Raw genomic sequence first — 18780 nt, 5'->3', positions numbered from 1 at the left:
GGTCATCTCATCCCCAACTTTGCTTCATGAGTGACTGGTTTTGCCACTGGAGTTTTCTCTGTTGCTGCACATGCCTGGAAATGTTGCTGTTTTCGCTGGGCGCTGGGCCTGGCTGCTCGTCTCAAACTCAGAGCAAGTGTGGGGTGAACAAACTGGGTGTCTTTGCCAAAGTGCATGTTGGCTTTTTACAGTGGGAGGAGAATAACGATTTAATGAGGCTGGTTGGGAGGAAAAGTCTTGCCGAGGTGGGACTACCTGTGAGTGCATGATTCATACATGGAGAGATGGAGGACTGTAGTTTAATGATGGTGACTGGGAATATACGTGTCCCCGAAGCGTTGCGTGGGTTTGGCATTAAATGAATCCTAAATTAAAATAACAATAACAATACCCTAGCCAGGTTTTTCCTCTAGCCTGATAGATTAGGCTCCCTCCTGGAAGGTGGGTAATGCACGCTGGAAGCCCGTTAGCACTGAGAAAGATTTCTAGTCTGTTAATTAAAAGCTGGGTGCTGCCGCTGCCAACAGCATCCTCCTCTCCTTTCCAGTTTGATCTGAAAGGGAGGAGGAGGGAGCTGGTCCATGCTGCTCTGAGGGAAAGTTTTGGACTGTCAGTCACTCCCAAATACATGTCTAATTTGGGGCTTCATGGAGATGCCTGAACTCCGAGATGAGGTTTCCAAGGCTTTCTTCTCCTCAGCAGCACTAATTTTGGCCGGTCTGCCCGTGCCTGGGCTCAGCGTGCTGCTTCCTGTTGGTTTTACGCAGAGATGCCCAGTGCTCCCAGTGCGGTTCTCAGTGCTGTGGCCTGTGCTGCCGGAGCAGGGTGCCTCCAGGCAAGGTGTGCTCAAGTTACGTCCCTTTGTATGGGCCGTCTTGTCTTGCTCCTCAGTCTGTAAAATAAAGAAATACAGGTACTGATAGGATGTCAGGAGAGAACCTGGTGAGGTGCTCTTGGCCTCGGCCCTGGGGTTGATTGGAAGCTGAATTTCTGTCCTAGAGAAAATTCCTCCTTCCGAAGGGGTTTTGTTGCAATCGGAGGCAGAAGAGAAAACCACAACTGCATTTTGAGGAGGAGAAATGCTGAAAGGCCCTGTACTGGGAGTACTGAATCATCATTTTTGGTTTCCTCGCTTTGCAGATGGAAGCTGTTGTTGGCTTTGCTTCCTCTGGAAGATGGGAATATTCCAGTGAAGCAGCTGCAGACCCATCATTGCCGTTTTCCCATGGAAAATGTTGATATTATTAAAAGGGCACTTTCTGTCAGAAGAGCATTCTGCCAGACATTTCCTGACCTGGCTTTGTACTTAACCTTTTGTCTCACTTTCTCCATCTGTAAAATGGATGTGTTCATTCTCAACCACCTGTATAAAATGCTGAAATTTGTGGATGGAGTTATGACAACATCGTCTTGTTTAAGAGTCAGTTATTTTGAAAGATTCAACTGCTTTCATGGCAGTTCCCCATGGAGCTAGTCCTATCGCTCACATAGGTAGGAACTTTTAAAATGTGAACATTAAACAAATACAAGTATATTATTGTAAAATTACATGCATTCATCTATTCCATCTGTACAACATGCAGACGAGCCCTTTGTTTTACTGCTGCTTCTTTGTGTCCTGGGAAGATGACCTCTTGTCCCTCTTCCAGTCCGATGAAGATACGTTACTTTAACATTTGCTTTACATAAATTGATCATGCTAACATATCGGGAATATTTTTGAGTGTGCTCCTAAACTATGATGGCAAATATTTTAGTTTGTGAATCTGTTCTGTTGTTGCTGTTGGTAACAAAAGCAACGAGACAGGAGGAATGAGCTGCGTTCCTCGTCTTAGTTTTGTCAGTGTATACTTAATTGACTGTGGTGGCTGTGATATTTCTGTTCAGTCTTTATTAATTTAAAAATGTGTGTAAAAAAGTGTATGTTACATAGTCTAAGAAATGAGATGAAACAATTAGTATCACCTCAGTTTTAATGTATTCTGCATTTGAGCCAATTTCTAAAGACGACTTGTTTGTTCTGTAACTTAGCAGTTTGACAAATTTTGTTACTTTTTAAAAAGTTTTTAAAGATGCTATGTTAACATACGGTATGCTTTGGTAGGTTGACAGAGTTTGAAGATACACCAACAAGTCAGCTAACTATAGACGAGTTTATGAGGATTGACTTGGAAGAAGAATGTGACCCTCCTTCGTTTACAGCTGGTCAAAAAAAATTGAAGATACAGCAGGTGAATTCTGAATCGGATGCTGTCTGTATTTCTGTCCTCTCTCTTCCTTGTGAATAGTTCTTTTTGAATCAGTTAATACTAAATAACTTTTTGAATCAGCTAATACTTAATGACCAGCCTTTGACAAGGATTAGTTACCTTTATTTTGAGGTTCTTGAAAGAAGCGTGAGCATTAGTGCTCACCCATTAACTAAAGGATTATTTTTTTTTTTTACTGTCAAAGGGGTAGATTCCCAGTTAAAGAAAAAAAGAGTATGTAGAAGTTTTTCTCCTGTATCATTTTTGCTCCCTTCTCCAGAGAGACATGCTCCTTCAAATATAGCTTTAAACATTCCCTGATGTGGGATCGAAGTACGTCAACCATCTTAGCCAGCTGCTGCAGGAAGTACAGGCTCACTGCTCTTGTTAGTGCCGATGAGGACGTCTGGGCGGCCGAGCAAACAAGCACCAGCTGAGCTTCCATGTTTTGCAGGCTACCAGTGTTCCGTGCTCAGTCCTCAGCTGCTGTGTTGTAGATTGGGGCTCAGCGCACTTTGCCCGGGTGCTCCCCCGTTTGCAAGCTGATGCAGTTACACCCACCACTGTTATCTCCTTTATGCTTGCTTTCTTGCTGCATGGATGTTTCCCTTCCTGTGCCCTGACCTTTCACCAAAGCATCAAATCTTTTTGTCCTTACAAAACTGGAGGCTCTCGTGTGACAAGTTAAGCTGAGCTTGTAGCATGGAGGCCTTGAGGTGGCTGTCCTCATGTCTGCACTTCTCTTTGATGTGCTGTATGTACTCTTCCCCCGGTTAGCAAGGATCCGGCTTGCAAAGGTGTAAGCTTTCTAACTGGATCAGAAGCCGTGCGCTGTTTTTAAGGTGATACCCGTGGTCAGGTGAAGTGCCATTGCATGTAATTTTTTTTTAAAACGCATGAGAACGATAACCCAATTACTTTAATGAGACTGCTGGTTTTTTGTGCGGTACAACACCTGCTTCCACAGAGATTAGTTCTCATGTGGCTTAAATTCTTTACAAAACATGAACTAAAGCTGGCACCAGAGGAGAAGATTTTACTATCGTCATAGCCAATTTTTTATTAGCTTTTCAGGTTTTTTGTCTTTGCTGTTCTAAATATGCTATCATTTGAAGGTCTGTAGGCATGTTTATGATGTTCTCAAGAGCCTGGCAGGTGCTGTAGGTCAGTGCTTCACTCTGCCATCGCCTGGGCGCTATGTCTGGCCTGGGCGCTGCAATTTCCGCGCTGTCCTGACGCTTGCTCACATCTACAGGCACAGTCATAGAGGCTGACTGCTGAAGAATGGGGCCTTTTACTTGCAGCTTGCTGGAGTGAAGGTTCCTTTTGAAGTATAGAGATGGGTGAGATAGCATTTGAAATTGGTCGGTGTTTTGGAACTTGTCTGTCTTTCCTGTCTGACACTGTGAAGTAGTTTGAGTTGGGATTCTAAACCTGCTTATTGCTTTTAAAATACCCTACAATTCTGTGTCTCTATATACAATTCATAAACAGCACAAAGTTGGGTTTTTTTAGTAATTTCACGTTTATTTTGTTTATTTTTATTTCAGCTTGAGAAGGCATTATCAAAAAAGCTGGAGGACTTTGAAGGTATAAGTTATGTTTACTGTAACATATCAGTCATTTGTTCAAAATTACATCGATGATTGCTGAGTTTTATTTTTATTTCAACACCACAGGTGAAATATCGAGCTATCAAGATGAAATAGAGATTGAATTAGAAAACAGTAGACCAAAAGCAAAAGGCGTATTTGCAAATTTTACTAAAGATGGTAAGTCTATAGACTTGTGGCTACTTAAATAGTAACGTGTTCGGACCCTGCAGGCAGTCTTGTGTGTATGAACTTTGTTGTGATAAATGTGATCGTATATATGGTTGCGTAGTACAAGATCTCTGTTGCATTTGGGTTCTCTCTGCCAATTTGTTGGTTCATGTATCAGTCTTTAAAACAATTACATTGTTCATTACAATGACAATTCATTAATGATTTCGGTTGGTTTTCTTTCCTGGTGCAGTATAAGCTTGGCACTGGTATCTGAGAATGTTCTTTTTCATCACTGAAAGTGCAGTGGACCAGTATCAAGACCCTTCTGTCACCAAATCCCCCAGTTGACCAATTGATACGGAAGGGCTTTGTGCAGTTTGAACTGGTTATTTTTCATTTGTAATTATACCAGTAAGTAGCAGGCCTCTCTTGCAAAGCCCTTTTACCTGCCATGATTTGATAACGTAATACTTGTATTCTAGATGATGACTGTTTTCACAAAAATACATTTTAATAGCCAAGGTAATCAATTTGAAGAGCATCTGGAAACTCCATGTATTCATACATTGTACTAAAATATTGTATATTTCTTGTACAGATTTTCTCTAAAGATTTTTATTCTTTAAGTAAGCACCTCTCTATTTATTTCGTTTTTATATCAGATGGTATGCAATGATCTGTTGGTTTGGTTTTTTTTCCTTACAGATTCTGTAGAAGATAATACCTCTAGTGTACTTGGAGAGGAGGAGGCAGAAGATGAGGAACTGGAAGCAGCTGCTAATCACTTAAACAAAGACTTTTATAATGAACTTCATGAGAAGGATGCAGTAAAGAAAAATGAAGATAGGGAATGCAAAAATGGAAATAAAGCTCTTGTAAGACCACCTGCACTGGAATCCCTGCTTGGCCCACTCCCCACTGCAGCTAGTCTTGGCATAACAGAGTCCATAAAAGAGTGCATATCCACCAAGGACCAAGACCCTGGTGAGTAGGAGATCTGTTCAACTCAGAGTGGAAACCTGACACGTGCAGCCAGTTGCGGGTTTGTTGTGTAATTTCCACGTATCTTGATGGTTACTGTGGTAGCAATTCCATGAGTCACTGTAACATCGAGGTATGGGAGCTGTGAGGCTGGATGAGACCTGTGGTCTTCGTTGTTGATACAGGTCGTTGGCATCTGCTCCTCAGGAAGTTGCAAGAAAATCTGGAGTGCCTAATTATTTTCTGAAGCCTGAGAATGTGTATCTCTTAGTCAAGTAGATTTGCAGTCATATGATAGCTGATGGGCGTATTTCAAGCTATGCGGTCTCAATTAGGAAATTGGAGGAAGCGGATTCCTGTAAATATGACTGGGAATTAAAACCCAAGTATGAGAATTTTTGATCAAGGCAGACTTTCTCAGGAGATGTTTTACTGGAGTCAAACGTGATGCAGTCTGTTTTTCTGATTGAGAATCTTTGGAAATGGCAAATATTTAATATGTTTGTAAGAGGAAATAATTGGTCATATGTTTTTTTCTTTGATGTAGACTTTGGTGTGTGTTTTGGTGGTTTTGCTCCATTTTTCTTGAAACTCCCAGATCTATCTGTGTCACATAGCTCTGTATAGTACAGTGGGAGCAGGACTGATCAGCTAAGGAAGCCAATTTTGCCAGAGCCATTAAGGCAGATAGTACTGCAAACAGTAGTTTTGTTTGCTTTTTCTTATATGTTCTTGAGTTTTATGGAAATAGCATTTTTAAAAATTCTTTTTGCATCTTAATGACTCTGAGAACAGAACGTATCTGAAGGACATTTTATCCTTTCTTTATCACAGTTAATTTTTCCATCATAAGACATACCTGTCCGAATCTGTTTTGTCAGCTTACTTGGGGGGGTCGATGCAGCAGAACGTTTTGTTATCCAAACTGTTCTGATGCTAATTTCTATCACAAGTTACCTACTTGTAATAAGGTACTCCCTGCCTCGAGAGATGAACTGAATGCATTCAGATTCTTATTATGTTAGTGTTCGCATTCCAGAAATGTAGCAGGATGATTGCGCGTTTCTATTTTGTACGAACGAAATCATACAGAAACAGTTGAGTGGTTTTGGTTTTGTTTTAATTACAATTAAGAAAATAGATGGCTCGTGGCTTGTCTTTCTCCTGGAAATCAGCGGTTCGCGTCGAAGAGAGGTCAGTAATGGCTAGGAGCTGTTGTTGTCTGGCTAGCCAGTGACCTGTAAAAATGAGTTCCCAGTGATGGACATTTCTCAGCTGGCATTGCTATTGACCGCTTTAATGGACAGGCTGAGGACTGAATTTAAAGATGAAACTAAGCTGGTATAGCCAGGTCTTTTGCTCTGAGTCGGGCTTCAGGCAGGTGGGCAGGAGAGCGCATGGCTGCTCATGCTGTGGCTTGTCTGCATTTGCTGTTCGTTTTCCTTCAAAAGTGGAGGATGTGCCAAATGAACCGAATTTCAAAACTGAATAGATTTCAGTATATTCGTTCTCTTTTCATGCATCTGACAAATCATTGTGGGTGTTTGAAGAGATACTTATTTTCTTCATATGCTGTGAAGCTCATATGCTGAATTACTGCTTTGGTTGTATTTTGATTGTAGATCCTGCCCCCAATTTTTTTGTTTTGTTTTGTTTTGATTTGGAAGTGTCTCTGCTAATTTGTTTTAGTCATTTAAAAGTTTCATGTTAAGTCAAATTAACTTTGTCTGTGTCTGTACTGTGGGGCAGTTGTGCTGGGGTGCACTTCCCAGTCTTCGAGCCCTTGCCACGTGGTGCCTGCGTGGTGTGGGTGCATCATTCCCCTGAGATAAGTCTTCTGAGTTCAAGAGCACTAACAGAGCCTTGATGTGTTTTGGATGATCGGGAACCAGGTCTGGCAGATGGGTTTGGATGTACACCTGGCTTGCAGCTGGCATATTATTATGCAGAATAAAGAAAACTCCTTGTTAAGTTGCCTCCCGTTGGTCGCTTGTGCATCTTAGCTTTGAACTCTGATGAAAACCACTGTAGATGTTTCTGTCACCTCAGGCTATGATGTCTTGAGTTCTGCCTCATAGTTCTGGCACATCTGGGAAAGATTTGTACGTGGAGGTGGTATCCTCTTCTATAAGCCCAACTGGTATAGTTGTAAAAATTAAACCATTTTCAGGTTTCTGGGCCCTTCTTCAAGTGTGAAAAAGAAGCGGCAGTTTTCAAAACCAAGTATAGGATGAGAGCAGTTGCTCAGTTTGAGATGGCACAATTATAGATCATCTTGAAACAGAAGTAGTTGGTGCCTGTGGAGGGGAGGAAAAGATCATAGAATTTTCTGCATGTATCTTGTGTATTTGAATCTAATTTAGTGTGATTTATATTGTGAATCTCAGCTGGCTTTAGGTTTGCTATGGTATTTCGTGTTCCAACACCTAAGTCCATTGGAGAAGGGAGAGAGTCATCGTAACATTGCACCCTTAAGGTGACATTTTGGTCCTTCTCGACAGCTGTGTAAGTCATAAACCAGGAACCTTGCCCTTCCCTCAGCCCTCTCCAACCCTGAGTCATCTTCCACTGTGTGGACCGTCTGGATCTGGTTGGGCTGGACACCCTAGTCAGGATGATTCTGTACCTCCTGCTGGGCTCCATGTGTTGTTGGATGGGTGTATTAAGTCTGGTCAGTGCAGCGGTTGGAAATGGTGTGCTTGGTGCTACATGGTGAGGATTCCCAGCAAACCCTCGTGGTGATACACTGCAAAGTTGGGCAGCTGGCTGTTAAATAGGAGCTCAGCAAGCAGGTGCAGTATGTGCAATGTTTGGCCTCCTTAAATGCAGGGTATCTCCTCTCCTCTTGGTGATGATCTCTCTTCCTCAAAAAAACCTTTGCTGTAGGTACCTTTTACAAAGTCTTTTCATTTGGCCTTTGCATGTGTTAATTCAGTTTATAATTGCCTGTATCAGCTGTTTTGGGAAATCTTCCACCTTTGTGCTATGGTGGCTGCAGCAACAGCAGGTGGTTTCTCACAAACTGCTTGTGCAGATAAGACTTAGGTGCAGAGCCCAAGTATTAAGAAAAATTTGGTGTATTTTTTGCTCCACTTACAATTGGTATTTGAGCAGCGTGAGCTTGTCTATATGAATGTTTTATGGAAAGCATAGTATTTTAGCAAATTTGCATTACAAAGAGAGCATGTAAGGTACCGGGTTAATGAGTCCGAGGCAGTAAAGTGCTTAGAATAAACACTACATTTAACTGTTTTTTTCCTACAAAGTGTATTAGTTTGCAGAGACGTTTAAGCTGAAATCTGTTCAAGACTTTGCAAACTTCTTCTTTCTTAATTCTTTATGATAGAATTGCTTTATAGTGAGATCTCTGTTTCAGAGATGGAGATCGGACACATCAGTCTGTCCATTTTCCTGGCCATGCAGCATCCCAGCATCCTCTCCACGCTCTACATGCTCTTTCTGATTCTGCAGTTCCTCAAAACAGGGCACTGTTTCCTTTAGGAGACTACCACAGTCAAATATCCTGGACTTCGTTCTTAAGAAATAACATTCTTTGGTGTAAAATTTCCCTTTGAGGTGTATTTTTATGTCCCTTTTATATCACCTCAGATAATTTATCATCTTTCTTGGTGTTTCTGTCCTGATATTTTCTGGCTGTCACCCTGCTCTTCCCATGTCGCACTGCTCGGCTGTACACTGCCAGTTCGTCTCTTCTTGCCACCGAAATGAAAAGTCACAAACTCAGTTCTGGCCAGGACTAGAATCGAGGAAGGTCTGATAATGACAGGGATAAAGGTAAAATACAGGGTGTAAGTTCCCCTTCCTAAGCTAGGTAGTGTTTGAGACCTGATCTAGTTTTTGTTTCGAATCAAAATTCACATGCAGTCATTTAGGGCAGTGGTTTCAAATAACATGTGTGGGGTGAGTGGTAACACGCTCCTGCACGTCCTGATGAAAGGAATCGCCTTTTGCAGTGAGAAATCACCGTGCATGTACCATCTTGTGCTTGGTTAGGCACCCAGCTAACTGCATTCGCTGCTAATTTCACAAAGAATACATGAGAAAGGTTTTGTGCTTGTTCATAATTAATAGTTTGCTCACTTATTGCTCCTCGTGTTTATGCCTCCGTTACTGCTGCTGGCATAATCTGACACGGGCTGAGGTCGAAAGATGTTGCCATTGATTTCTGTGGGTGTTAAAGACCCCACGCAGACAGTGTTCATTGATCGAATAGTTATCGTCCCTGTGTACCAGCGCTTTTCCACTTTCTGCTCGAGGAGAATGTGAAAAGTGGCTAAAGATGAAGTTATTCGAGACGGGGTGGGCTCATCCTCCTTGGTCTTACTCTTTTCCTCCAGATTTTATCCCCCTCACCCTACCAGCTGCCACCTCCCAATTCAGACTAAGTCCTGGACCTGGGACTTGCTGGATCCCTCCGTGAGCAGGCTCAGCTCCCTCACCCAGCAAGGAAAAATACTTGCATGCATGATCCACCTGTGTTTATTTGACAGCAGCAGACGACCAGTGCCAGCAACACAGTGGGCAGGGAAGTTGGTAGAAAAGTGACATTTCTAGCAGGGTCTGAGCCTCCCTGGAAGGATGCTTAAGGGCCCACAGGCTGCAAACGCTTGGAGGATGGCTATTGGTGGTGACATGTGCCAGGGAGGGCTGGTCGCTCCATCTGGGAGCCCCAGCCTGGATTGCTGCCTGGCAGGGGACAGGCTCACTGCTCGCAATTGCTGCTTCATCAACGGATTGGTGTTGACCCCCTCCATGGGCTAGTTTCTTCTCCTAGCATCCTCCTTTTTTTCCTCAGATTTTGTCTGAGTATATCAGTGCCAACTGTTTGAAAATACATAAATGTATACGTGCATATAAAAGTATACAAAAAGATGTAATCAGTAATTAGAGAGAGCATTATGAAGCCTTATTAAATCATAATTGCTGCATTCATGGGAAATAAAGCTGCTGAGTTTAGCGCTAATTGTGTTACATATGCAAAGTACACTTGGTCATCAGTGCAAGCATGTGTGTCCTCATCCTCATCCTCATCGCTCTTCTTCCAACTCTGGCTTCGATGGTGCAGTTGCTTTTGTGGTTTTAAGCCCCACCTGTGGAAATGAGCAGCGTGTGTGACCTGCTTGGTGCCACCATCCTCGCAAGATGTCCTCTGAGCACTTTGAGGGTTTGATCATCGTCCCCATCTGCCGTTTGCTCACTGGAAAATATTTTCCATGGCAGGACTTGTTCCTTCCCAATTTTGAGATCTAAGCAGTAAAAGCCCTGATACAAGCTAATATTTCCAATCTAACCTTTATGTGCCGGTGTTTGACAGCTCTGATAGACTGTATCCCTGATTGAGCCTTCGTTACGCTGCTAATGAGATGTGAAGAGCTTGCTGCAGCCAGCGTGGTAATAGAAGACCACCAGCTGCTTGGAATGCAGTTTTTTGGTACCTGAAGCCTTGGGTATGAATTACAGATGACATGATTTTCTTACTTGACTACGCGTGTCACTCACACACAAGTATTGCGTGTGTGCATGTGTTACTCCAAAATCTGTGTACGCATTTTTTCATGCAGGATCTTTGCATTTCATTAAAGTATAGGGATGCTATAAATTCATTCCATATTCATGCTGTGAGTAAGTAGGAAGGTTAAGGGATGAAAACTAATCATATAGTTTGTCTGAAAGATTTCCAAACAAATCTTGAGAGGAGTTTTGGAGATAAACCTGCAGTTTGTTAGAGCCATCAGGGAGATAAATTTGAGTGAAAGAATAAGCTAAATCATGTGAATACATTTTTAGAACATTTGTGGATGTTTTAGGAATTTTCCAAAGGGTTGGTTTATTGATACAGACACTCCTTATAAGAAAATGTGTGTTGTTTTTTGTCAGAAGTCTTGATGAAAAAGAACTGCCTCGGAGTAATGGACACCATGGTCAGGAGAAGGTATTGGAGAGTGGGGTTTGGGTTCTTGAGCCGAACAGAGCAGACTCATCTCTTAAATCTTACTTGGCCACATCCCATGTGAATGAATACCCTTAACCCCTTGCTGACCAGCCTGGCTGTCCCGATATCCCAACTATTTCGAGGCAAGGGGAGTCTCTTTATGCCCTGCTTCACTTCTCTTCACTTTTCTCTTCACTTTTCTCTTCACTTTTCTCTTCACTTTTCTCTTCACTTTTCTCTTCACTTTTCTCTTCACTTTTCTCTTCTCACTTTTCACTTTTCTCTTCTCACTTCTCACTTTTCTCTTTTCACTTTTCACTTTTCACTTTTCACTTTTCACTTTTCACTTTTCACTTTTCACTTTTCACTTTTCACTTTTCACTTTTCACTTTTCACTTTTCACTTTTCTCTTTTCTCTCCTCTCCTCTCCTCTCCTCTCCTCTCCTCTCCTCTCCTCTCCTCTCCTCTCCTCTCCTCTCCTCTCCTCTCCTCTCCTCTCCTCTCCTCTCCTCTCCTCTCCTCTCCTCTCCTCTCCTCTCCTCTCCTCTCCTCTCCTCTCCTCTCCTCTCCTCTCCTCTCCTCTCCTCTCCTCTCCTCTCCTCTCCTCTCCTCTCCTCTCCTCTCCTCTCCTCCCCTCCCCTCCCCTCCCCTCTCCTCCCCTCCCCTCCCCTCCCCTCCCCTCCCCTCCCCTCCCCTCCCCTCCCCTCCCCTCCCTCTCCCTCTCCCTCTCCCTCTCCCTCTCCCTCTCCCTCTCCCTCTCCTCTCTCTTCATCTCTCATCTCTCTTTTCTCTCTTCTCTTCTTCTCTTTCTTATTTTTTTCTTGCATAAAATTCTTGTCTGGAATGGGAAATGTTTTTAGATTATTTAAAAGCTTTTCCAGGATGGGAGGTTTTTTTCCCTGACTCCTGCCTCATCCCAACTGCAGAGTGGGCAGTGGGCAATGTATGTTTTCTGTCTTGAATTCTTCCAGTAAAAGCATGATGGAAAATAAGTTTTATTTTCAGTTTGAGTAGTGTAAAAGCTTTACGTTACTCTTTGATGAGAAGGCTCACCTACCACTTAAGGCCTCATCCTCTCTTGCTTGAGGAAAAAAAGGCAAAAAAGCTGCTTTCTCCTCTCTTGCTGCTTCATCTGGCTACTGGCCACAGGCACTTTGGAGAAGGAGGTGGCAGCAAGGCTGTTTCTCCGATTTGGAGGCACGTGGCTGGGAGAAGAGGGTGAACATGCCGAACGGGGCTCTGGTGCATCATTCTGTGTGTTGGTATTTGACATGTGCGTGCTGCTGCATCGATACTACTTTTTAATGGAGCAAGGAGAAGCAATCAACCCGAGCAGGTTTTTATGCGTGATTTTCCATTGTGTTGAGGGGAAGTCCAGGTCTACCATCATCTGCTTAACCTAGGCTTGGGCTTAAGGAGGTGGAAATGTCCAGGAGCACAGAGCTGGGCATGCAGGAAGGAAAGGAGAAGCTCAGCTGGAGCTTTAGAAATGGTCCTTTTCCCATACCTAAAGAGCAGAATTATGAAAATCGTTGTTCCCCAAATACTAAGGAAGGGTTGTGTTTCATGGTTGACTTAGATGCCTCAGCATTTCTAGGCACCAATATAAAATTTTCCTTCTGTTGGGACTTCTTTTCAAGGTTTTGTCCTGTCTGCACTCCCTGGCATCTGAAAAGATGCTGGTTCTAAGCATGGGAGATACTTTCAGGGCCATTTATAATTGCTCCCATCCTTCCAGGGACCGATTCTCAAGGAACCTGTGGAAATGTAACCATCTCAGGGATCACTGCGCCACTCTTGGTTGAAATAGGCTGCAGATTAAAACAAGACTAGGGGAGGTGGTGTCGGGGGGTGACGATGCAGGTGCCTACAGACACACAGGAAACCTGGCTAAAAAATGTGAATAACTCCCTGCTAGTATGCGAATTATATATGTCCTTTTCTGCACCTGCCAGAGTTTGCTGCTCACAGTTATTTGGTTAGTGGCCAGTTTGAAGAAGAAATGGACGTTCCTGCCCTGCCCTTCTGCCAAAAAGGAAGAAAAGTCTTTCACCAAAAAACTCACTGAAAACTGAAATTGTTTGTTAGAGAGTTGTGGAAGGTGAAATGCGTGGAGGCTCCGGAGAGGACGTTAAATTCTCATGGAAAGCTACCTGCTCAGGAAGATGTTATTTGAGCAATTCATCACGGTATCTGAAATGTCAGGAGTGGAGGCCTGGGTTCAGTTCAGGGAGGCTTCGTGGTCTCAGTTGTTATGAGAATAAAGACTTATTAACCTAGGTCAAGGAGCTACAAAACATGCCCTTGGAAGAAGGAAATGCAGTGCAGAGAGATTTGCAAGGCTTAGCTACTTTGTGTTTAATATGGTGCGTAATAAATCCACGTGCCATGCTGTGGTGGATCCTGACCACTTTGCGTTTGTCTTGCCTCTTCTGAAAAAGCTAAAGTAATCCTCTATTTAGTACTTTATTTTCTTGTGGTACAGGTTCAGCTGGCGAAGGCAGTACCTGCAAACTGAAAATCCACTGGAGTAAACCCTTTAAAGAGAGTGCCGTTTCTGCAAGGTTTTCTTTTTTTTGTGTAGCAGTTTGTTGTTTTGCTTTGAACTTAGTTTGAAAAATTGATTCTTGTATCTTCTTAAGGATTAAGGTCATCACACCCCTACACACTTGGTCTGTTTTGTTGTTGGCCTGAAATCCTTAGGACTGTCTTAGTAGTCAAGATAAACATGTGTACGCATGGGTTGGACTGCGACTTGCGTAGATGACCCTTGTAGTTAGGGATTTCAGAATATGACGCTACGGACTGCTGATCAAAATTGCCATGAGTTTAGAATTGTGTCATTGTAGTTGGACATTTTTAGTTAGCTGAATGCTTTCATAACTGACATGGATGTATTATCCAATAGAGGAATAATATGAATGTTGACACTGTTGGCAATTAAAACCAATTTTGGAAACTGAATTTTACTACCCCTCATTGCTTTTGAAATAATTTGTTTTTCAATGTTACTTTAGGATTGATTCATTTATTAGGTCTTTTTTCTTGTGTGACAATGAGATAATTGCTATTTATTTTTTATCCTGTAAGCAATTATAATCAAAGCAGCTAAATATAGAGTCTACTTTGACCTGGAATCAGAGTGACCTGTCAACATGAGGCTACTGTACTCTTCAGCTCTTCAATTTGATGTTTTTTTTCATAAGCACTCACCAGAATGCATTCAGTAGGGCCGAAAAAATTGCAGTTAGAGTTTTCGGTGTTCATTAATTACGGTGGTGCAAAACTGTAGAAACTGGTAGATAAGACCAGCTATGGATTGTTTATTAATAACAAAAATCGTGATCTTTTATCTAGGATTGTGTGGACTCTATTGGGTCAGGTCTGAAGCTGTTGGAGGAGGAGATGCGGGCAGGCTGCATGGGAAAGGGAGGTTCCAAATTAGGGGGTGAATTGCAAAGAGTTGACTCTAGGCATTTTTTGCAGCCAAGTTTTGCTAAAAGGAAGCAGAAAATACTTTCTTTCAAAGTCAGCAGTTTAAGGTAAGCCTCGGCTTTCATACTGAAATGTACGCGTACGCCTAAGACTGAGTAAGTTGTTTTCTGTGACAAAAGACGTGGACATTTACAACTGTGTAGTAAGAAATAAGGGAATGAATTTGAAATGAGAGGGAGTAAATAACGCTGTTAAGTAGTACCTGGAAAGAAATTCAGAGCAAGAAACAAGGCTCTTGGTATAGGTATAAATGCAGAAGCCAGAAGTAAACAGGCGTACAGTGGATGGAAGGATACCATTTTTCAGCAAATTTGCTACTTAAATACCGTGTTTGATTTAGTTACGGTGAGGAAGCCACCGTGTGCTCACAGATGGGCAGGAATTAAAACAGTGCTCTGTGGCCAAATGGTTTACATTTATATGGGACCAAGGAGAATGACTGATTTTGGAATTTACGCTTAGCAGTCCTTACCAATTTCCTGCTAAAGGTAAAAAATGCAAATCTACATGACCATAGAAGTCATGTATTGAAATGCAGCAACCCCCGTGTCAACATGAAATTGTGTCACCGATGGTGATATTGTATTCTGGCGGAGTTTTTCATTAAATAAAACTTGCTTCAGTGAGAAGCTGCTTTTCCATAAAGTCTCTCTTTGCACTTCAAGCCCGAGTTTTTGCCCTTCACAGCAGTACTGCTTTCCGTGCTACTACCATTTCTCACAGCTCTGTAGCTGCTGCAGAACTGACCCGAAGCTCCTGTGCTAAGTTCTTCCCCGAGAGTCAAGATAAAATCCCTGGTTTATATTGCACTGCTTGAATTTGGCCTCCAGTTTTAACACAGAAGAGGTGTGGCGGGGTGTGATATCGTGGGTGCTGTTGGCTGAGGTTAAGACGTGTCTTACCCTGCCAGCTCATCCCCCTCATATCTGCTGGTGTAAGTGCTCATGTAGTTGCACTACTGCTACGTGTAGTTGGAGGCTGAGAGTGGGATTCATGCCTGCACTGAGGTATCAGTGCTGGAGAGGTTTTGCCATCCCTCAGTGAACGGGAACGGGCAGTTTCAGATATGCTATTGCTCAAGTTCATTCTTCATACAGGCTCTTTGTAGGGGGAGCAAGGTTGATGCTTGAAGTTAAGCTCCAGAAATGCAACACTTACTTAGAAATCTGCGAGCAATGAAGAGGTTTGGTTTAACAAGGTGGGGAGGGAATTCAAAAAGGCACGCTGAATTCTCTCCTGAAAAAAGCCTTCTTTTAAATTTAGAGTTCATTGCTTCATCTCGACTTTCAAACAGCTTGCATGAAACTTTCTTGCTCTTGAAAGCTTGATAAAAACTCTTCAAGTACTTTGACTGAAACAGAAAATTTAATAGTGAGGCATTTTGAACATGGAACGATGTTTGTAGGCGAGTAATTTAAACAGGTACTAATACGAAACGGTGTTGTACTTGAAAGGCTACAATCGGTGTACACATGCAAACTGGGCAGAATATCACTGGGAGCAATAAAATGTAGGAATTCTTCATACTGCTTTCATTGCAAACAATTTTTATGGTATGGCCTGTGAAGCAATTGAAATGCAGAGAGCTGGCACATCACTAGATTGATAATTCTTCCCGCTACTTACAACTTATTCTCGGTACAGATGTCCCCAATTCTTTCTTTCTATCACATTAAAGTTTCTTGTCTGCTTCAATTTCATGCCTGCTTCAAACACAGCATTTTTTGAAATTGTCCCTCCAATATTTTTTTCCCCTCTTTTAAGGTTTCTATCAGATGCAATCTAGCAGCTGTTTTTTATCCTAAGGTTTACACTTAAACTTTTAACAAGCCCATTTTTAAGAACAGTGTTTCCTTGAGAGAGCACTTGGCTGATCCATCAATAATTATGTAGTAATAAAGCAACTGTGTAAAAATGGCACCTACGTGCTGAACAGATTGGTTTGCAGAGCCACGGACAAAGATGAATGTTTATTACATTTTACTACTTTTGGTTCTGCAGATGCAGTACAGCTATTTTCTTTTTGGCGTTAGCGTCACGAAAAGTAATTTCCAATTGTGGAATGTTTATGATAATAAGGATGTATAACTAGGGAGAGCCTAGACTGACTTTCAAATACCAGCATGAGTTTGCAGTGGTGGTAATTTAAAGAAAAATGAACAAAGAACATTTTTGATTTTATGTCTTTGCCTAACAAATTTTTTAAACAATCACTGGGACAGAACAGACAGGGAACCCTACAGTGTCGTGTATTTACTCTTGTGAATTAATTGCTACTATGTTAATTGTTGATTCCCCAAAATTTGACAAGCTTCTTCATTCTCCTTGCTGCGTCCAAAGATTTCTACTTTTAATTTTACTACAATATGGAGAAAAATGTAGTGTCTAAAAATAGCACAAAAGCCTCAAATTGTTGTTCTTGTTTCCTTTCTTTTTTTTTAAGTGCCAGTATAATTAAGGCTGTGACTTAGATGACTTTGTATTGTTCAAATCGGTCCTCTTCCTCTAGGCAAAATGTGGAATAGCATAATCTGTGAGTTTTTATGGCCGGCAGATACGCAGTCAGCTGATTGACTGCAGTGTCACCGCAGTGATGAAATCGTCTCTCGGTAGCAGCTGAGAAACACCTTGAGAATGAAACTTTTGTGGATGCAGACGTTGGGATCCCTGCCTCTGCAGCCTCCGGCACAGCCTCCTGATAACTGGCTCCTTGGCTTTCCCCACGGTGATGCTGGTGGGTACGGATGCCCTGGCGCAGCCGTGCTGGCTGCCTGTAGCTATAAGGCGCTTCCATCAACTCGGAAGCCTCTTCTGAGCAAAGGCCGAAAGTCACGGGTTCTCTGCTGTCACTGCTAGAAATAGCGATTTAACCTTATTTTGGGTCTGTTACGCCCAGCTCAGGTGAGGAGTGCAGGTTGGTCCTGCTTGCAGAAGACCCTGAAGTGGCATAGTTCCACCTACATCCCCTTGTTCCGTGGGGACGATGGCAGAGTTGAGGTCCACGTGCCTGGTTGGTCTCGGCAGGAGGTGAGGAGCTGTTCTGCAGAGACGTTTGCTGCCACAGCCCTGAGGTCTTTGCGGCAACTTGCAGCTATGTCAGGAAACGCTTTCAACCCAGATCATTCATTTCAGTTGGCACCCGTTGACAGTAATGTTCCTTTGCTTGGCTTTATTTTAGAATTTAAAGATTCTTGTGTTGATTTTGATGGCATGAAGAGAATTGCATGGGAATGTTTTGTCTGGACTTTAGTATTCTCTACTTTATCTTGCTAGTAAGATCAAAATCTTACACTTTCAGGTGCTTTTGTCTGTGCACCTTGCTAGCTCTTTCCTCATCTGCCCCTTCTGTCAGCGTGTTATCCTGGTCTTATTTCACTGCATGGTTAATGATGCTTAAGTCTGCTGTGGAAAGAGTTTACCTAGTTAAAACTAGCATAAAGAACAATCCGTCCTGGTCTTATCTAAAGAAGTAAAGGAAATAAAATAGAAATAAACATCTGTCCCATTGAAAAGGACAGTAAGTCTGAATTTGAAACGATGATCTGGAGGGTTGGGTTTCATTTTTTAATGAAATAGTAGAAAGTTATCCAAAGCTTATTTTCAGAAGATAACTTTGTTTTAGTTAATGCAGAATTAACTTCACAGATTTCAAAGAAATCAATATTGCATTTAATGCTGAATGTATTTAAATGAATTGGTACACGAAATGCACATCCCTCTCTCCAGTTGGCTGTGGGTACATAGTCATGTTTCTGAGAATTGGTGCCATAATACAGTATGTTGTGGTGAACTTAGATTAAGCCTCATGGGAAAGCATCATTATTCCGTTAATTAAAGAACAACTTTGATACCATGCCATATGCTGTAAATAAAATGGGTGCATGGCAGAAAAAAACATGAACCTTTCAGTGTGTATGAGACTGAGCCATGATTGTGACTTTCTTCTTGCCTCTGCAATACCGTGTTAAGTAGAGGCCTTATATATTTAAATAAAGATTTAATTACATGTAGTGGGACGTGGGACCTTATCTTTTTCAGTGCTCTCTTTGCAACATGTTACCAGTCTACCTGGTTTTCAGCACTTACTGAAATCTTTCCAAACTCTTTTCTTCACTCTGCATCTAATCAACATTTAAACAGGGTCCTTTGTGTGCCTGTACCCTGGAGAAGACTGCTGGATTGGTGAGAAACTGTAAAATCAGCACTACGTAACCTAGCTAAAATGACTTATTAAACATAGTCCTGTTACTGTATAAACTTTATATACAACAGTCAGATGTTGAGATTAATCAGAATGACAGGTTGTACAAGCATATGGCTGGCCTTTCTGATAGCC

General features: G+C 42.2%; 1 protein-coding gene across 3 annotated transcripts in view; it reads left to right on the top strand.

Moving 5' to 3' along the window:
• The window catches only part of BRF1 (BRF1 general transcription factor IIIB subunit), a 178570-nt gene that overhangs the window by 101818 nt on the left and 57972 nt on the right, over nucleotides 1-18780 (top strand). For all 3 annotated transcript variants that reach the window (XM_086612720.1, XM_086612721.1, XM_086612722.1), the window contains 4 exons: nucleotides 2105-2231; nucleotides 3800-3839; nucleotides 3929-4021; nucleotides 4721-4999. In XM_086612720.1, the coding sequence (XP_086468846.1) occupies nucleotides 2105-2231; nucleotides 3800-3839; nucleotides 3929-4021; nucleotides 4721-4999 (539 nt within the window). The remainder of the gene's footprint in view (nucleotides 1-2104; nucleotides 2232-3799; nucleotides 3840-3928; nucleotides 4022-4720; nucleotides 5000-18780) is intronic.

The sequence above is a fragment of the Tauraco erythrolophus genome, chromosome 6 (assembly GCF_009769465.1).
Source record: "Tauraco erythrolophus isolate bTauEry1 chromosome 6, bTauEry1.pri, whole genome shotgun sequence".
NCBI lineage: Eukaryota > Metazoa > Chordata > Aves > Musophagiformes > Musophagidae > Tauraco > Tauraco erythrolophus.
The sequence above is the reverse complement of the archived record's forward strand: the minus strand, read 5'-3'. Positions and strand labels throughout refer to the sequence as shown.